Genomic DNA, 20495 nt, shown 5'->3' on the forward strand with positions numbered 1-20495 from the left:
GAAGAAAAACAGGATTATGAATGACGAGTTGCAAGTACAGAAAGTGCGATACTGCAGAGAAAGATGGCACGAGGAGGCGGGGAGGGGGCAGAGTCCTCAGAGCGCAGACCACACGCTACCTGCAAAGCATGTAGAAGGACCGACGGGGAGAAAGTCAGCGCGTTTGTGAAGGGAGGCTGAGGAGGGACGGTAGCACGGCTGACACGGGGAGCTGCCCAGAAGACACCCACTCTTCCGCCCCTCCTCAGGAGAATCCTGGTTCCTCGTGAGAAGGGAAGGGGAATGAAAGCCCCAAGGGGATAAGCCAGGAAGAAGTGTGGAAAGAAAGAATTAGGGGACTTGAGGGAGCCAGAAAGCAAAGCGAATGGGGCAGGACTAGGAGACGGAGGGCACTCAAAGCACAAGACGGGAGCAGAGGCTCTGGGCTCAGAAGCAGGCCTCGTTTCTGAAGGAGAGGCCTGCGGCCGCTGTGAACCCAACTGGGCAGCTCTGGCCAGGGGTCTAGAGAAAGCTCCGTGTGCTAGGGAGGGCGGGGTACAGGCAGGTCCCTCAGAGATACACAGTGGCTGTGGCCGTTCTCGTGGTGGAGAGGGACGACTGGCGTGGCAATCTGAGTCCTCAGTGGTCTGAAGTTGGGTAGAAGCTGAGAGCTACCTACAGGTGATTTCACTGGCCCTGTCACCCTCTGAAAGCTGCGATAAGCATATCCAGGCTATCAGCAAGGATGAGGCAGAGCAAGGCTACCTCTCCAAGTTCACATGCAACGAGAGGCCCTGGAGTTAAGTGGTGTTCCAGAGTGCCACAACGAGGCCCTACTCTGTGAACGCACTTGGGTGTGACAAGGTGGTCATGCTCTCAGCTGGTGTACTAGCAAGAAAGCACCTCTTTGTGAATGGAGTTGAGCGACAGGCGAGTCCTGAGCACGGCTCTGGGCATCTTATCTCTGTGCCTGCCTCAGGACTGGGCTGCGGAGTAACAGAAGAGCAGAGGCTATCATGCTAGCCAGACCTGAGCTCATACCGCTTTACGGTTTCCTACAGCTTCCACTCAGGGTTTTAGCTTCCGCACTGGTAAAGTGAGAATATTCACCCCACTGAGCTGATGACAGGATCAAGTGGGACAGGGACGAAGGGCTCTCCTGGTGCCTCACTTCCTCCTTCTTCAAGGCCGACCTTCCAACTGCACGCAAACAGTGGTTTGTCCCCTACTGCTCCGTCCTGCTCCAAAGGCACACTGGGGAAGCCCTCAGAAGACAAGATCAGGTCTCCTGCCACCAGCCACTGGGAGGACTCACGAAATCTCACTCACAGTCTGAGTTCTAAAGGCTTTTCCATTCGGAAAACCCAGTTAACAACCCTTCCCTTTAAGGAACTTATAGACTAGTTAGGAGAATAAGTAACACACAGAAGTATCCAATAGGGTAAAGTAGATCTAATGAAACAGTATTCTGGATGGCAGCACCTATAAATGGGGGGTAGTTTGTAAGGCAAAGAGATCAAGTAGGAGACAGTGGGATTTGACTGCAGAGCACAAGGACAGCAGGACTCCGGGAGGAGAAAGAACACAGGCCAGGCTGTGGAAATGTGCCAAGAACCCTGGGAGGACCCACCTGAGAGCAAAGGAAGGTGCACACTGGGGAGGTCTGGGAAATAAAAACCAGGTTTCAAAAAAGCACAAATCAGACCACAGTGCACCAAAATGCATACATAATGACAAAAAAATAAAAATAAAAAAGGATCTATATGGCGTGTAGCAGGGACACAGGGAGGAAGACGGGCACATCTGGAAGGAACAGCTCAAGAAGGCGACTTGTGGGTGGGGGATTACGCAGGTGGGGAGAGACGGGCGTGGCCTGTCACTGCTGCTACCGCGTCACCATGCCTGTGAGACAAGGGGAGTCCCAAGCACAGGAACATACACCCCCCCACCCCGACACACACACCTTGTCACACTCACGGTCTATTCTACAGCTAAGGGCACAGGCATTTTCTCTTAGACGCCAGGCCAAGGTGTGGAAAGGGACAGTAGGTGCCTCTAGAAGATAATACAGAACTACCAAGAGGATGTTTGTGTTCGCAGTAACAGAGGAGAAAAGCCCACGGCCTGGCATCAGGGCAGAGTCCAGACTGTCTCTGCAGTGGTCATCCTGGCTGACTTACCACATTCCTGGGGCCAGTCCAGGTGCATTCCACTGCAGTCTGATTGATGGCCTTGGCTTTGAGGCTAGGAGCAGGTGGGCGGACTCCTTTGGTCGTAACATGCTCGAACGCCAGAGGGCTATCCCCTAAATCAGTCTTGGCCCAGGCAGAAATCTCATAGGACGTATGAGCAGTCAGATTGGCAACTGTGAAAACAGGGACAAGAAGATGCCAGGAGGGAGCTGGAGGCGTCCGCCAAGAATTGGTGTCTTGACAAATCAAGAAACCGGTTCTTAACTCCGGAGAACAAACGGACGTTACCAGACGGGAGGCGGGCGTGGGGATGGGTGAAATGGACGAAAGGGGTTAAGAGACACACTGAGGAGCGTATAGAACTGTTGAATCACCCGATGGTACATCTGAAACTAATATAACACTGCACGTTAACTAGACTGCAATTAAAAGTAAAAATTTAATTAAAAAAAGAATTATGTTTTGATATACAATGCCCTATTTTTTTCAGCCTTTAAAAAAAAAAAAGTCATGACGCCCAATGTGGGGCTCGAACTCACGACCCGAGATCAAGAGCTACACACTCTTCCTACTGGGCCAGCCCGGTGCACTGACACCCTAGTTTTCAATATAATCTCTCAATTGAAGTGAGTCCCACATGTTGTAGGATTTTCACTATTTTACAAATCCGTCCCAGCATTACTTAGTGGTGACGACTACAAATAACACACATGCCTGGGAGTTGGGTAGTTTCTTGCAAAGCTGACCTTCCGGGCCTATACCTCAGGACAACCCTTTTAGAGAGCCATTTGGCCTTGGTAAACAGCTTGAAATTCTCCATGCCCTTCACCCCAGATGTCCCATGGAATCAGAGCATGCAAACATCTGTGGGGCATGACGTTACGCATCACAAACATAATCCGATGCCCAGACACAGGGCAGTGCTTAAATAACATGTGTCCCGCGAGCTACTCTCCAGCCACTAAGAGTTGTCTCCAAGCATATTTACTGAGACTGGAGAATTATTACAACTTTGTTAAGGGAAAAAGGCAGGATACAAAACTACAGTTGAGCCTTGAACAACACGGGTTTGAACCTATGCGGTCTACCTATAACACAAGTGTTTTTTATAGTCCAGGACTGTAAATGTATTTTTTCTTCCTTACGATTTTCTTAAGAATATTTTCTTTCCAGGGCATCTGGGTGGCACAGTTCGGCTCAGGTCATGATCTCAGGGTTGTGGGATCAAGCCCCACATCAGGCTCTGCACTCAGTGGAGTTTGCTTAAGAATCTCTCTCCCTCTCTCTCCGCCTCTCGGCCGCCTCTCCTCAAAAATAGATAGGTAGGCGGAAAAACATTTTCTTTTCTCTAGCTGACTTCATTGTAAGAACACACTGTAAGAACACAGAATACAGACAGCGTACAAAATATGTGTTAATTGACTGTTTATGCTATCATTAAGACTTCTGGCCAACAGTAGCCTTGAGTAGTTAAGTTTCTGGGGAGTCAAAAGTTATAATATGCAGATTTTCTACTGGGTCAGCGCCCTCTAACCCCAACTGTTCAGGGCCACCTGTATTCAAATTGAGGCCATTTCCTTGTTTTTAAGACTGAAAAAACCAACAGCACCTAGCGTAGCTGCTGCCACAGGGATCAAAAAAGAAAAAGCTTGGAAAGTGTTTGGCATGAAGTAGGCATCAAGCTGGCCCGTCACACGCTTCGGGCAACAGCGGAGAACACGCCATCACTCCTGATTCGGCCGACTCCCCTCGGTGCCACACTGAGGCAATGAGATCACCAGTCCGAGGAGTCAGAGAGATGCGGGTTCCACTCCTGACGCTGTCACCCTCTGTGGGAATCCCTTTCTCTCTCAACCTTGGGTTCTTATCCGTGAAATGAGCATATCCCAGAGAATGAGGATCGGGCCTCTCTAAGACGGTACCCCCCTAGAACACCTAGGTCAATGAGCTATGCCCAGCAGGTGCACAGATACGAGAGGGACTGGGACATGACCTTCCCTCCTCCTTTAGCTCAGTCTGTCCCCTCACTCAACAAATGTGCACTGAATACCAACTCTGCCGCATGCCCTGTGAACCTTGTATTAGCAAAGGGGGAGGGAACCAGGCCAGAAAGGAGGGGCAGGCAACTCACACCAGGAACTTTCTTTTGGAACTCAAAAATCATCTGTACAGGGTTCACCTGGCTTCTTTCCAGTATCTCCTCCTTTAAGCCCCCAACTTCCATTAAGAGCCAAGAAGCTAGGGAAGGGGGCTGGGGAGCCACCGAGTGGACCTGCCCCCGGCGGCAGGACTCACTGCTGGTCTCTTTACTCTGTTCACCCGAATGGCAGCCAGAGAAGAGCCCCCTCTTCCAGGCAGCCCCCAGACAAGCTCTGCTGCCAGGAGGTCTCGCTCTCCCTACTCCTCCCAGCTCACACCCAGCTCCAAGGTGTTACCTTTGTGTGATAAGATGCTCCCCCGGAAGTTCAAAGTTTTCTTCTCTTGTTTGTGGGTGTCAAACGCCCAGAAAAGGTTCACCACATAGCCATTCACCTGCCGGGAACCAAGAAGTGGGTGAGGGGAACAGCACACAGCCAGGGTGCACAGCCAACACAAAAGACACCCCTTTGCTATTGTTCCTTAAGGCATCTCCTTTTTCACAATAGACGGGTTGTTTCTTTTGCTCTTCAGATGGGTTCCCCTTGTGCTGTCATTGAATAGTTAGTTATACTACACCTACTTCTAAAAACAAACGCGAGACTATATAACATACACCATAGATGTGACGAGACAAAAAATACTGGTGCAGAATGAAAGGACAAGGGCAGATTCACAAAGGCGGAAAGAGGAACAACTTTAAAGAGAATTACGTTACAGGAATGAAGGCTACAGCTTAGCTCGGCGATCCCTGCAGTCAAGGCCAAGAGGTCAATACGAGAGGGGCTTACTCAGCTCTCACAGTCTAACAGGAGCAAATATACCCAGGCCTCAGGAAAGACGACCTTTCCTAAGTCCTGAGCTCATAAAAGGCTTTGATCTGAAGAGCTTTCGATAGGAGGCAACAACTGGAAAAATTAAAATGCTTTCAAGAGCAAAGACTATATGGACAGGGTTTATGGGCAGGCCACCCCTTGCAGCCACAGTCTCTGAAGCCAAGGGCAGGCCACCAAATTGTGGTTCAGTAAGTGGCACCGGGGCACCGAAGGCTGTCTGTCCCATCACACCTTCATGGACAGGGAGGGATGGGAGGAAAAACAGACAAGAAAGAACATCATGGAAGGTGCCTCTCAGCTTGGAAAACCACGGGCACACAGAGGCTCATGGTGGTGTGGCTCTGCACACGGGCTGCGCAGAGGGCAGGGTGGCACCGGAAAGTGAGGATGCAGAGTGGCTGGGAGTGGATACGTTTCTAAGTTATCCAACTCTCTCTCTCACTGTGGGAACCTCTGCATTAGTGCTTCGTACCAGGAAATCCAATAAAGCTGAAAATTACAGGGCATACATATTCTGTTAACACCAACTCTTTATTTGCACTGTAGCTGTGAACCATTTAATTATATGGTTTAAAAAAAAAAAAAAAAAAAGGCTCCAGGCTGAGGCAGAATAATTACACAAGAAGGACTCAAGTTGTTCTTCATGGGGGAAGCAACCAACCTAGTCGCAGTATTTTGGTTTTACTGAATCAGGGCAGTGGCTCCTCTTCCCAGTACTGTCCCCAGCTACAGTGGTTCCATCGCAAGCAGAGCCCCACCCAACGGCCAGTCTGAAATCCCAAGGTTACCTTGATGTCACTCTCCATGGTCAGGGTGAAGCTCAGAAAATTCTCACCATAGCTGTCGATGTGGATATCTGGTGGTGGGATCACTGAAAACAATACGGAATTCAAAAAGAGAAACCACGTGATGAAAAGTGAGGAAGGCAGGACCTCACAGTTTTCAACTCGACGGACAAAGCGATCTTTTAGTGGGAGAAGAAAGGGCTGGTGTTCCGCTGTTCTCACTCGTCTCTTTTACCGCTCTTGTCCCGAAGCCGAGGGTGGGCCCACAGTCGTCTGGTAAGCACACAACTATCTGGGCCCCGTCAGCAATCCCGGCAACTGGGTCGAGCTCTAGAAAAGTTCCATGATGTAAATGCCCCCAGACAGCCCCACGGCTGCTTCTGAAACGCACAGGCATCCCTGTGGACACCACCTCTCCCGGCACTAACAGAGTCCCAGAGGCTCCAAGATTGAGGGCACGATAAATCCGAGGGCACAAGTTGTAAATACATGCGTGGCAAAATGGAAAGACTGTGGCCTCTGGTATCTGACCAACTTGAGTCCAAATTCCCATTTGGACACTCAGAAAAGAGTGCAAGCGACTTATCTTCATACTAATGTGTACTCAACCAACATTCTCGTTCTTTCCGTTTCCAGTGAAGTCTTACCTATGACAGACTGAGGAACTGGGAAGTCACTGGTAAAGGGGCAGAGAGGAAAGACCCCTCTCCATTCAAGGGATGAGAGCATGGTGCTTATCCTTTGCGCCCTGTCAGCCATGATCCAAAGGGCTACACGGGATAACTGCTCGTAAGCCCCTTACACAGGCAAGGGAAGAGACACTCGAAGGAGAAGGTAAGACGTGGTGGCAAAAGACATGCACCCAAATCTAGAGGAGTCCCTCCAGACGATCCCCCATGCAACAGGAGTGGATGAGGAAGAAAACAAGGATGTTAGGGCAAGAAAAAAGGGCATTAGAGGAGTTTCAGGCCACCAACTCTGAGCAAAATGGTGACCATGTTGCCATCAAGCCAACTTGAATTACAACCGTGGTGACTAGGGATGGGTCACAACCCTTCCCAAAGCCCAGTTTCCTCAGCTACACAATGAGCGTAAGAATACCTATAGGACGCATAAGGATTCAAGATCGAATCAACCTAAAACAGGAAGCACGGTGCTTAGCACAGACATGCTCGGTCCACGGCTGCTTCTCTCGTTGCTGCTAGGAACCCCCACCTCCACTAATGCACGGGGTGCTTCTGGCGGATGTCACTGCTCCGTGTGTCCTCTGTGTGCCGTCGTGGCGACACAGGCCCCAGAAAGAACACAGCGCGCACTTTCTGACTCCACACACTGACTGAGGCCTGGACGGGCCCTCACCAACAGCCATCCAAAAGAGCAGGGGCTCTCCAGCAAAATCCGACAAAAAAAGTCTAAGAGACTTTTCACGGCAGGTGTGACCTGTGTCCAAGGAATTCAAGGTATGTGTCTTATTGCTGACCTTCTAGTGTCCCTTTTGTTCAGTGTGTATGTTTTGATGGATTTTGTAGAGGGAAATGACAACACAATCAAAACGCAAGGGGAGTGCGCACGCAGTATGCCTTTTCTAATGACTCCCAAGCGCCCTGTTACAAACACTGGGTGGCTGCCTCCTGCCTGATCTCAAAAAGCCCAAATGTTATAGTGACTCTCCATAACCCACAGCCGATCTCTCACAGGCTCAGGCTAAGGTAAAGCAAACCCCCTGCACGGGATACCTCACTCCAGGATCAGAAGCCACGAGTGCCAGGGCTAAGTTCAAGAAGCACTTGAGAAAAAGAGCTACAGTCCGTCTCCCCGAGTGTGCTGGAAGCCTTCCTTTTAATTGCTTTAATTCACTCCTTTGTCAGCGATCTCACTGGCTCCTCCCTGACACCCGTGGGAGAGTGAAGGAAAGCACAGCAGACCCCTGCCCTCTCAAGGCACAGACACAAGCTGGACCCGAGCAGTGGGAGCAGGTGTCTCAGCCCAGGGGAAGCCGGGCGGCCTGGTGGTTAAAGGCACAGGCTTCGGACTCGGGAGGATCGGGCTCCGATCCCCACTCTCTGCCGTTTACCGACTGTGTGGGAAGTGCCTTAACTTCCTTCTAGCTCCTTATCTGTCCTTATAGCTGTCTGGAGGCTGCTAAGGGTTCAGTGAGATGGGCCGACGTATGCAGTGAACACAAGCATGGCCCTCGGCGAGCAGTCGGCTATCACTGATGTCACCTCTAGTGCTAGAAACTTCCATCTATGCATCGTGTGTCGGTGCCACGTGGGAAGTTACATGTGTCAGCAGAGTGCTCTTAGAAATGCCATCAACAGACACATACACAACCATGTCTGTCTGTCGTGAGAAGGAAGGAGTCCTTTATTCCGCAGTACTGCGCGCAAGCCCGGGAGCTGGGCACGGCAGCCTCTGGAAATCTCCTTGTCTGTGCACACCACGAGAAAGGCTCGGCTCTAGAAGAAGTTACCTTTGACAGGTCCCGGAGAAACTCTATCTGAAGCTCTATGGAAACCACCGGAAATGTGTGCGTGTTGGAGGGGGAGGAGGTTGCCTGAAATTTTCTCATCTACGCCTCTCCGCTTCCCAGTCGCACTGCAAGTTGCTTCCAAAGGGTTTCTATCTTCTCTCAACCTGCAACGCTGGAATCATTTACCTTTGCCTTTGACGGTGGTGATGGATTTAGAACCGCTCCAGTGTCCTACTCCACGGCTCGTCACCGCAGCCACCTTTCCAAATCAGAGCGGGAGTTAGTATAAAATGAGGGCACTACAGCATACGGCGAGGGTTCGGAAGGAGCTGCGGGGCTGAGTCTCGGGCATGAGGGTGGCAAACGGTCTATGCAGACAGATCCCGGACACTCCGAGGCCCCAGCAACTGTGAAACTGGGGGGTTGGAGACAACAGGGTGGGGCGGGAGAGGAGAGGGCGTGGGATCTGGGCAGAGGGAGCCGTGACGGTGTGGACACGATGGATTTCTGCTGATTGACAGGGCTCAGGGTCTTCTATAGCGTGGGCGGGGGGGTGGGAGCCTGTGGGTCCCTGCAGCCCCACATAAACGTACATGTATGTGAGAAAGAGGACTGAGAAAATCATCAGTGTCATGGAGTGTGTGTACACAGTTAATGGTCCCAACAAACACACTCAGCACGAAAGCTCTTTTCTGCTAATGGTACTGATACCATATTGCATAAGATCCCCACGACAGCAGCTTCTATTTTTTTTTTTAAAGTAATTGACTTCTTTTTTTTTTTTTAATTATTTATTTGACAGAGAGAGATCACAAGTAGGAAGAGAGGCAGAGAGAGAGAGGAGGAAGCAGGCTCCCTGCTGAGCAGAGAGCCCGATGCGGGACTCGATCCCAGGACCCTGCTCACCCTGCAGCTAAAGAGAAGCAGAAAAGTGGTAGGTGCAAGAGTACAGAGGTGGAGGGGCGCCTGGGTGGCTCAGTGGGTTAAAGCCTCTGCCTTCAGCTCAGGTCATGATCCCAGGGTCCTGGGATCGAGCCCCGCATCAGTCTCTCTGCTCAGTAGGGAGCCTGCTTCCCTTCCTTTCTCTCTGCCTGCCTCTCTGCCTACTTGTGATCTCTCTCTGTCAAATAAATAAATAAAATCTTAAAAAAAAAAAGAGTACAGAGCTGGAACGCTAGCAGAAAATCTGCATGAAAAGCAGGTAAATCTGCTTTACCATCCATTCTCAGTTATCTGAGGGAGATGTGATTTCAAGTTCTCTGGGGGCACTTGTTTAAGAGACTGAAACGAGAGCGCCTGGGTGGCTCAGTGGGTTAAGCCGCTGCCTTCAGCTCAGGTCATGATCTCAGGGTCCTGGGATCGAGTCCCACATCGGGCTCTCTGCTCAGCAGGGAGCCTGCTTCCCTCTCTCTCTGCCTGCCTCTCCATCTGCTTGTGATTTCTCTCTGTCAAATAAATAAATAAAATCTTTAAAAAAAAAAAAAAAAAAGAGACTGAAACGATGATAAGCCCCCAGGGCAAGGGGGTAGGTGTTCAGCGGACTACCAGCACCTATCTCGTAAAGGTCAGCCTGGTGCTCTCCTGTGTGGAGACCGCCCAGCTGGCTGAGACGGGGGCTGACACTCACTCTGACGGTGTATGGAGCGTTGACCTGTAAATTCTTTATTTCCGTAAAGTTACTAGCAGCCCTCTGGGAGGCCCACATCTTGGAACCACTCCTGCTGTATTCCACCTAAAGTGAAAAGAAAAAATTATTAGTAAGGTAATCGATCGTCTGGGACATCCTGATACCTTACAAGGAGGCAGGAGGAGAGAGGGAAAGATGCAAAATGTTCCGATGGGTGGACCATTTACCCGGCAATACCAAATCAAGTCCTAGCCATTCAGTACACGGCCCTGCCCTGGCAGACCCAGAGAGCCGCTCACCCGGATACACATGGTGCGCCGCTCCTAAAGTTACTTACAATGTACTCTCGAATGAGGCCATGGGAGTGGGTGGGAGGAATCCAGTTGGCCACAATCACGCCTTCCTCTTCCCTGTGGAGTGACAGCTGGAGATTTTGCGGGGCGTCTGGCACTAGGAAAGAGTCAACTCAGGGTTAAAACCCATCTGCATACTGGTAAATGGGAGGAACATCCCTGAGATTGAAACAAAGACTAGAAAGAATCCAGAGCCAGCACTGGGACCAGTCCCCCAGTAAAGGCTGTAAGCTTAGTCTTCACCTCGATAAACCTTTCCTCTCTTCCAGAATGCGAGGCAGGCTGGGCACACGTCAGACCGTGGCTTAGTTCTTCTGTATATATGCAGCCCATGTCATTAGGCTCCCACACTCCTGAGTATCCTTGGGAAACTCTCTGCAAATCCCACAGAAAGTCCTGCACACGCCATCAACAGAAACTAAGAACACTTACGTCCTTCTGGCGTCCGCAGAGTCACAAAGTCGTTGGTGTTATGCACTTTGCTGAGGCACTGGACCTGCACTTTGACTTGATACGTGGTGTCTGGTTTCAAGACTTTTAATATGGTGTTGGTTTTATTGCTGTGCGTCTCCACGGTCTTCCAGATGCCCTCTCCAACCATCCTGGCCAAGAGAAGAAGGACACCGTCACATCAGAGCAGCGCGGGCTCACAGGGGATGCCCAGGCTCAGTTAAGGAAGAGCCGCTCTGTGCGCACCACGAGAGTTTGCAAAATGTCCGAGACTGGTAAGAACACTGTTTTCTTCTCTCGTGGCCAAGATGGGACCCACCTGTAGTAGACGTTATATACACAAGCAGCAGAAGGCATTTTCTTGGGCCGCGTCCAGGTCAACGTGACATCCCCAGAGAAGTCAGCCGTCCACTGAAGATTCTGTACTTTGTATACAGTTAGTTCGTCTAGAGACATGAAGGGGGAAAGAGAAAGAAAGTGGGATCTCAGAAATCCTTAGAGGTCCCGTGATGTTTAGGCAGACCTACCATGATCTAGGTTATTAGGCCATGGTCAGAATCCAGAAAAAAAAAAAAAAGAGTTCAAACCTTTCTATATGACATTGCCCAGGGTCTCCTAAATTTCCAGTCCCAGCATTTCCCTTGCATTTCTCTTCCTTGTCTACACAGAGATAAGCCTGCTTCCTCAAGAGGGAATTCTACAGGTCCAGGGAAGACGTCCTACCAGGCTCCATTACTGCAACAGACTGAATGTGGGTGTCCCCCAAATTCAAATGCTGAAACCCAATCCCCAGCATGATGGGGTTAGGAAGTGGGGCCTTTGGGCGGTGATCAGGTCATAAGGATGGAGTCTCATGAATGAGATCAGTGTCCTCATAAAAGCGACCCTAGAGAGCTCCCCCAACCCTTCCGCTGCGGGAGGACACAGGGAAGCCGGCTGTCTATGAACGAGGAAGCAGGCCCTCACCAGTCGCGGAATCTGCTGGTGCTCTGGTCTCGGGCTTCCAGCCTCTAGAACTGAGAGAAGTTTCTGTTGTTCATAAGCCCTTCAGTCTGTGGGGTTCTGTTAACAGCATTTCCAGAAGACTAGGACAATTACTAAAGGCCCTCCAGACAGAGGACTGCCTTGACCCCGCCACAAAGCCTGAGGCTCTGGGATCAGGGATGCACCCGCACGAGGTGGGCTATCACAGAAAACAAATCCAAGACCAGCGCTTCCCTCACAGAGATGAGGCTCAGCTACCTCAGAGGCAAGACGAGCCTCCCTTCACCGGGCGCTGCGAAACTGGGCAAGAAGTGGCTTCCCCTGAAGACTGAGGAAAGGCTCACAAGGTTCACAAGGGCCCCAGGGGTGGCACTCACCGCTGCAGGCCCGCTCGTCGCTCTCGTCCGAGCAGTCCAGGAAGCCATCACAGCGCTCGGAGAGCACGATGCACGCCTCGCCGTCCTCACACTTGAACTCCCTGCTCGTACATGTCAGGGTGCTGTGTGTGGCTGCAACAGAGGGGACGGCGCGTTGTGGTAACGGCCGAGCGTGTTCAGGGGAAGTGGTCTGTGCTCATCAGCTTCTCATTCAAAATACGCCTCTGGGAATGAGGACCGGTAACCCCTTGGTGGCGCTGGGACGCCTCCTTATCTGACAGGAGCACGGGAATCTGCCTCCAGGGAAGGGAAAAGCTTTGGGGTCAAATGATGGAAAGAGGACAGAGTAATTTACAGGCTCCATGGCGATGCGCTGGCATCGGTCACTGGGGCGCAGGCCAAGAAACGGTGCCGTGTTTTCGTGAGAGAACCAGCACGGCCAACAGGAAGGGATAATGGATCCAGAGATGCGATCCCAGAAATGAAAAGATACAGGGGGTCCGGGTGGGGTGCAGTGTTTTAACAACTGTTCTCAAGCAGCGAGGGCTCACGTGAAGGAAGAATTAAGACTTTGCACGTCATTAGAGTGGAGGCACAGACTTCAATTAAATACACTTTTGAAAGAGCTCTCTAGTATAGCAATTGTCAATGAAAGAAAGGAAATGGGAAGCTTTTCACAAACTACAATCCCTCATCTCCTGGAAAATCATTGTATTAGAGAGCTCGGTGACATGCTGAGCTGAAATTGGTTTGCCTTGGGGAGGTGGGGGGGGCGGCTTGGTTACAAATAAATAAATAAGATTGCACTAGAGCATTGAGAAAACGTTGGAGACTCACTAGTATAAGAAAACCAGGATGGAATTCATCCTTCTGTCTATCCACAAATCTACCCACCCATTCACCCACTTAACCCATCCATTCAACCAGCCACCCATTATCACCCACCCCCCCCATCGAAACACCCATCCATCCATCTCCCCCTTCATTATTCATCGACCCACCCATTCACCCATTCGCCCACCCAGCCATCCATCTATCCAACCACCCATCTTCTCAACCATCTGCCCATCCAGGGAATGGACACGGAGGGCCTACCACGAATCAGGTACTGTTGACGATGCTAAGAATATGGTGATGTGGACAAGAAAGGGCCTACCCTCACAGAGCTTACTTGCTATTGAGAGAAACAGCAAACAATTAAATAAATCTGTGGTTTTAGATAGTGATTAAAAATGACAAAGAAACATGAAGAGAGGAATAGTAACAGAATGATGGGCAGGGGTCATTTCATACGGAAGGCTCAGGGAGAAACTCTGTGCAAGGCATTGTTTCAGAAAATACCAAGATCTCCCTCCCAGAATTATTCCACACAGTAAAATAGATCTAAACAACAGGTGAGTAGTAAAGTTGGTGGGTGTTTGAGGTTTCTTTATGAAACATGCCTCGATGTTTTTTGAAGTGGGAAAACACAGGTTTTAGAAATGGAGAATATGGTTGTTATTAATCTCTGAAAATCCTTAAGCTGATAATTAAACAGGTGATTAATAGGCACTTGGAAGAGAACGTGGCGGCCCTCAGGGGCCAGCTTCTCCAAGAAGAATTGCCGCCATGTTAATCTCATTTCCTTTTCTGATACGGCTCCCTGATTAATGGATGGAGGAACACTGGAGATAGAGCGCATCTTGATTTTAAGACCTTAACCAGGCAATGTCGTCATAAATAAGGCTGATTTGGAACAGGTTAAAGAAACTTATTTAAAGAATGCCAATTAATCTCACCCAGGAGGAGGATCCTATTTCATTTCCTCTGTTAATTATGTTCAGTGTTCATCTTACTATGCAGTTACTTATCTGGCTGAAATGTTCCTACTATGAGTTTGGGAAATGTGGGATCGATCTGTCCTGTTATTTTGAGGTCCCAAAGGTCCATCTGAATTTTACCCTACTCTCTCATTTCCCTCTGTTATTTCAGAGTATTCCAGGATAAGAACTTTGAAATGTGGCATGATGAAAAGATCACAACCTTGTGCAAAAACAAAACAAAAACAAACAAAAAAAACAAGGAAAAACAAAAAACAACTACTAAATAAATATCCCGGGCTGACACTGAAAAGGTGATCTCTGAAGGTGATTTTCCCATCTCTAAAATGGAGATAATCCCCAAGTCCCAAGGTTATTATGAGAAACAAGCAGGAGTAATGGGGTCTTCTCCTGTTCTCCAGAAATCCTCCCTGAGCAGTGAACTCCTCGGAAATTACTCACGACAGTTGGCCTCGTCCTGGCCATCTTGGCAATCTTGGTGGCCGTCACAGCGTTTCCAGTTTGGGATACACTTCTTTGGTTGGCGGCACTCGAATTCAAATCGGTCACAGTGCCCATGGTGAGTGGGAACAGAGGCAGCCGTGACATTTGCTGGAAGAAAAGGTTTTGAAAGTTCACGTTTGAGTAGTGAGGGGACTGGTCATCAGGAGCAACCAACTCAATGCAGCAGGGAGATCTGGGAAATCACAGTGCTGTTGGAATGGTGATGGGGCCATGGCACTCTTGGAATGGCGAAAGGGCCTGGAGGCCACTGTGAGCTCTGGGTAGGGAAGGTGGATCGACCAGACACAGCCGTCTGATTCTGGAAGCTGGGACATAGATGGGGTAAGTAGGGACCAGAAGAGGCTGGACCCCATCCTGTCACGTCAAAAAGCAAAGAACCTATAAAATCAGAGAATCTTCAAAAAGCTGGAAAATGGTATCTGTGAACTGGCAGAAAGGAGGGAGAAAGGCAGGAAGGGAACAGACTGAAGAGTGTTTGAGCAGCAGAAGATTCCCTACGTGCTTTGCCCCTACCCGCCACCCCCCACGATGGTCGCTCCAAACGCCACCCCTACAGAAGCCTGGAGGCCTGTCACATGGAGGATAAAAAGGGCTGGTTAGACGGGCCCAGTGACCAGCAAGAATGCCATACTGAAGAGAAGGGGTTAAACCCACAGATCGCTGAATGGGAGGACCCTGATCCCCATCCTCATAAGCTCTGGCAAGGACACCTTTATTCCTTAGGCAGGGGATTGTAAAAATCTTCTCTAGGGAAACTGACCGGCCTGGGGAACAAATCCTCAAGCAAACCAGATCAAGTTCCCCAGCAACCAACCTGACCATGAAACTCAAAGCTGACACACCTACCCATGGGCACAATCTCTTGTGTTTTTGTCCCCACCCTTCAACACAAGCAAGCAACCCAGGATTATCTGGGGAAAACCTTTGACATGAAAGACAGCAATGAGCACAGACCCTTTCCCTGCAAAAAAGAACATCTGGAGGCAACAGAGACTCTGTAAGAAGAAAACCTCAAACATAAATATCCTTGATATGCTCAGAGGAATATTATTTCTGCATGAAAAAAAGGACAGGATGCCATGAAAAAAGAAGAGTACTGGAAAGTCAAAGCTCCTAAGATTAAAACCATGGTAACTGTAATGGAAAACTAGGGAGCAGAGCTGGAAGATAGAGCTGAATCTTCCAGGACATAGAAGGGGGGGAAAAAAGAGATCAATTAAAAAATAAAAAGGTGACAGGACCGCAGCAGTAGATCTAATGTAGGAATGACGAGAGTTCCAGGAAGAAAGAGAAGCTGCTTGGTTGACAGTGGAGTATCGCCTTCAAAATTCTGAAGGAGAATTACCGACAACCTAGAATTCCAAACCCAGATCAACCATCCATCCAGACCAGATCACCATCACTCACAGCTGAAGACAGAAGAAAACCACTTTCAGAAAAGCAAGACGTCAACGATGCTCCCCACGTTCTCTTTCCCAGGGAACCTTCTGGAAAATGTGATCTACCAAAAAATGGGATTAAAAAGAGAGAGAGGGAGAGAGGGAAAGGAAGGATGAGGTAGAGGAATCTGGAATACAGAAAACGGGCTCTCCAACGTGAGAGAAGTCAACCACGTCCTTAGAATGGAGAAGCCACATCCTGCCAAGACACGTGTGGCCCAGGCACAGAGAGCCATAAGCACAAACCCCAGGCAGCAAACTCGGGAGACAAACACACTGAAGGCTGTCCTCTCCGTGTCCCTGGTCTCTGTGCCCCTATAGTCACTGGACAAAACCTACTGGAGGGTACGCTCCAACAACACAAGGGAGCAAACCAAGAAAAGCAAGACACAAGACCCAGGAAACAGCAACTCTAAACCAGAGAAAGGCAAAGGGAGTCCCAAGGAGGGCAGTGAAGGCCCGGGGGCGGGGGTGTGTCAGGCAGTGGGCCTGGACAACATGGGGCCCAGAGAGGAGGACCTGGGCTGGTAGAAGGGATACCCGCCAAAAAAACTCTGGGGCTGAGAAATCACTGATAGGGTGACCTTGCAGAAAGTGACCCCCAGAAGCTACAGAGAGGGGGACAGCATTAGCAGATGCCACTCAATAGCCTGAGTTACCAAATGAAACAGCAAGGACCAATGACTAATTTGGGGATACTGTGCGTATCCCATGGTTTTAACCAGAATTTCCAAGGGACATCTCCTACGCCTAGAACCCTTCTGCTGAAACAGGGTACACGGGGAAAAGTGATAAAAAATCAGGTGAGAAAGCCAAGACAAGGCACATCACAGCACTGATGCTTACACGCTAGGGGGCTGCCAGAAGGTTCCAGACTGGGGAAGGCATGATCAAGCATCCGTATGCGACCTCTCAGAAGGTAAACTGTAGAGGGGAGAGGCATAGGGCCCGGAGACCAGTGAGGAGACTCGCAGTGCAGAAACCAGATCCGAGAGCTGGAGACAACCCAAGTTAATTTGCACTGGTGACATACATACAAAAGAAATCACAGAAGCTGAGGGAAAGATGGAAATAGAAATCTGCTCTCTGCATTAAGCAGAATTTGCTAGAGCGTGTTAATACCCTGCTCACAAGTTTTAACAACCCAAAGGCAATTTTCAGAGGAGAATCCAATCACTAAACAGACAGGTGGTCTTAGGGGGCCAAGAACAGAGATATAAGAATTTCCTTTATAATTTGTTTTAATGTGAGAAGCATTTATAGGATACTATTTGCCTATTATTGTCATAAGTACAGTGGGGGATTCCAAGTAGTGTGTGGCATGATCCCAAAACACGAGGTCCGTATAATCGCTTGGAAAACAAAGATTCCCAGGCATGAGATGATCAGGCAGCAGCACACGGCAGATCGCAGTGAAGAATCCAAAGGACAACAGGTAAGTATGAGACTGTGAAAGAGATCATGGGGCACCTGGGTGGCTCGGTAGGTTAAGCCTCTGCCTTCAGCTCAGGTCACGATCTCGGGTCTTGGGATCGAGCCCCACATTGGGCTCTCTGCTCAGCAGGGAGCCTGCTTCTCCTTTTCTCTCTCTCTCTGCCTGGCTCTCTGACTACTTGTGATCTCTCTCTCTCTCTCTCTGTCAAATAAATAAATAAATAATCTTTAAAAAAAAAAAAAAAAGTTCAGTGCCAATGACAGGACTCCATAAACTTTCCGTGGTGGTGGGCTTGGGAGGGCAGATGACGGTGCCCTTGGCGCAAGCAGGAATCTCACACTCCAGTGAACCCAGCAGCCACATGGCGAGCTCCCGAGCTCCACACAGAAATCCTAATTCTGTAATTCTCACAAACACCCCCAAGGGATTCCATTATGGTGGTCTCTGTTCCGTATTTTGATAAACACTGGTGACATATCAAGGTTTCTTTTAGCTACAAAATCCATTCTTCTGTCTGCTGCGATGGACAGTGGGATTCAGAGAGCGGGGCAAGTGGGAGGGCAAAGTCAGAGAGGACGGGGGTCTCTGATAAGACAGAAACTCTGCTGAGGGAGTATCGACGGAGAAGAAGCAGGTCTGTCCAGACAGGACGAGCAGCCAGGCTTGGCAGACGTGCCAAGTAAAGGCAGGTAAGGAAGGACCCTGAAAACAGGACTCAAGGGCTGGGATGTCTCTTCTGGACAAGAGAAAACCACTGATGATTTCACACAGTGAAGCAACGAGATGAATTTGTTTTAAAGGAGGAAAATGATTGCTGACCTAGAAATTTGCTAGGAAAAGGATCTGCAAAGTATAGAGAACTACTGTCTCCTCTCTTACTCTAAGCGCGTCTGAAACAGAATCCCGTGCCGGAAAGGACTCAGCACCCTTACCTCTGTTCTGCCTACAGTTAAGGGAAGGCACTAGTCCGGGGTCTCTGGGTTGACTCCTGCCTCGGGCAACATGGTTACAGCCCATGCCATCAGATGCCTTTCTGGGTCCGGCCACTAGATGGCAGTGCCTACCCTCCTTTAGCAGGACGGCTGCCAACCAGCCAAGAGGAAAATCAGGCTCTCCCCCTTGAGAGTTTAACACACAGCCAAACACTTCCCCTATAATTCCCACCGTAATTTCCTGTGGAGAAGGAGGCAAAGGTGGCCCAGCCGCAGCCAGGGTGGAAAGCAGGGCGGCTGGCCTTTTCGTGCAGGAAGATGAGAAGGCAGTTAGAGGAGAGGCGACCGACCCTGCAGCTCTGAGTGCCCCAGGTCTCCCGGCTCTGGGGGTGAGAAGCAGCCCACGGCCCCAGAGCCCAGGGTCCCAAAAGGCAGGGGGCGCACTGAGCCTGGCCCCGCTGTGCCCAGGACATCCCCCTGGAAGGTTTGCTCCACAAAGGCAGGTGCCACGGGAGTGGGAGGGCCAGCACTCACCAGGCGAGGGGCAGCCTTCCTCATCCGAGCCGTCTGCGCAATCCCGGTACCCATCGCACACCCAGCTGTCCATCACGCACGCCCCGCTGCTGCAGCGGTAGTAATTGGGGAGACACGTGGAGGGCCCGGGAGTGGGCGACGGAAGAATATGTGAATCTGAGCAAAACACAAGAAAACAACACCACCCAAGTGTTACAAGACGTTCGATCTGAAACCAAAATGTGTCCCAGACTTAGCGTGGACTTCCTGTTTGAGCTGCTCCAGCCCGGGGAGGCCAGTGCCAGGCACGGTTCGGAATAGCGGCTCATCGAAAAATCATTTATAATGGGGTCTCAGAATAGACTGCAACCTCCTCCCTTTTTTGGAGCAGATTCACCTAACCTCTCTTCTCTGACTTGGGCTAACATTTGAATGAGTTTGCTTTTGCAGGGGCGCAACAGGACCTCGATGCTTTTGCAGGCTGATGGAAGGAAGGTGACTCAACGGGCAGGGTAGACGGGAGAACTCCCACTGAGGCTACGCACTCTGCTGGTTACAACCCCACAGCAGCTCCCCTAAGACCTAGTTCAGAGAGGAGAACACCCAAAAGCAAAGTAACGAGTATGTGGTCCACACCCGTGCTCCTCAGGTGCAACAGGGCCCCCGTATCACCTAGAAATCTGATACAAGGCAGATTCTGACTCAGAAGGGGGGCCTGGGGTGGGGTCGGAGACTGCATTTCTTACAAGCCCCAAGCAGGTGTGGAGGCTGCTGGTCTGCAGGCCACGCCTGGAGTTGCCGGTTTCCAGAGTGTTCACCGTGGCCTATAAAATATGGTACGTGGGCCCTTCGGAACAGGAGAAACCAACCACGCTGCTTTAAATTAGTGGGAGTGGGTAGAAAAGAACTCAGAGTTATGCCTCCTAAATCTCTGAATTAGCCTGGCACCAAGGAGATCAAATTCAATTCTGGGTGGAAAGAGGGCCCCGTGTGCTGGCGTGTCCTGGTTATGGGCTGACCCAGGACCCCTCACCTCCGCAGTCCCTCTCATCAGACCAGTCGCCACAGTCGTTCTCCCTGTCACATTTCCACCTGTTGGGGATGCAGTGGCCATTCTCACACTGGAACTGGAAGTAGCGGGAGCAGTTCGGGGCTTCTGTGGGGTTTTCTGGGGAGATGAACCACACCATCAGTCAGTTTGCCCTGCACCCGCGTGAACATACATGCCGACCAGACAGACACAGCCTCCTCAAGGCCCAACTCCCGGGGCAGCCTGCACAACCCTACCAGATCCGGGGAAGGCAGCTTCCTGGACCCAAGCCCGTCTTCCCAGATCCCAACTCAGTACATCTCCGAGCCACGCTCCTGGTTCTACAAATAATACCCAACTTTTTCATTTTGACCTTTACCAAAGGACTGATGTGACTACGGACTCTAACCCAACAGGGACAAGGACTCCGTAAAGTTGTGAAATTTGTAACTTTTAGGAGAGGAGAGGGAAGCACATTCCAAAAGATTTACCGTAATTCCTCTTCCATATTTCTTAGACATCATGCGAACTTCCCGAAGGGGGAAAGAAAAGGAACCAGCATAATCGTCCCCCAACACCGACTAGAGGCGGGCTGCCACCTCAAGACTCAACTCCTTACACAGCGATTTC

At 50.3% G+C, this 20495-nt stretch overlaps 1 protein-coding gene across 3 annotated transcripts in view; it reads right to left on the bottom strand.

Moving 5' to 3' along the window:
• Window positions 1-20495, bottom strand: part of SORL1 (sortilin related receptor 1) — a 150704-nt gene that overhangs the window by 15206 nt on the left and 115003 nt on the right. For all 3 annotated transcript variants that reach the window (XR_006606889.1, XM_004750086.3, XM_004750085.3), the window contains exons 30-41: window positions 19869-20003; window positions 18857-19012; window positions 14454-14603; window positions 12193-12324; window positions 11151-11277; window positions 10814-10983; window positions 10366-10478; window positions 10029-10133; window positions 8588-8660; window positions 5932-6014; window positions 4607-4703; window positions 2160-2344 (exon numbers count right to left, since the gene is read on the bottom strand). Coding sequence is in view for 2 of the 3 variants with exons in the window: in XM_004750086.3 (XP_004750143.1) it covers window positions 2160-2344; window positions 4607-4703; window positions 5932-6014; window positions 8588-8660; window positions 10029-10133; window positions 10366-10478; window positions 10814-10983; window positions 11151-11277; window positions 12193-12324; window positions 14454-14603; window positions 18857-19012; window positions 19869-20003 (1526 nt within the window). In the remaining variant the exon portion in view is untranslated. The remainder of the gene's footprint in view (window positions 1-2159; window positions 2345-4606; window positions 4704-5931; window positions 6015-8587; window positions 8661-10028; window positions 10134-10365; window positions 10479-10813; window positions 10984-11150; window positions 11278-12192; window positions 12325-14453; window positions 14604-18856; window positions 19013-19868; window positions 20004-20495) is intronic.

The sequence above is a fragment of the Mustela putorius genome, unplaced genomic scaffold (assembly GCF_011764305.1).
Source record: "Mustela putorius furo isolate JIRA1106 unplaced genomic scaffold, ASM1176430v1.1 tig00000460_pilon_pilon_pilon, whole genome shotgun sequence".
Taxonomy (NCBI): Eukaryota; Metazoa; Chordata; class Mammalia; order Carnivora; family Mustelidae; genus Mustela; species Mustela putorius.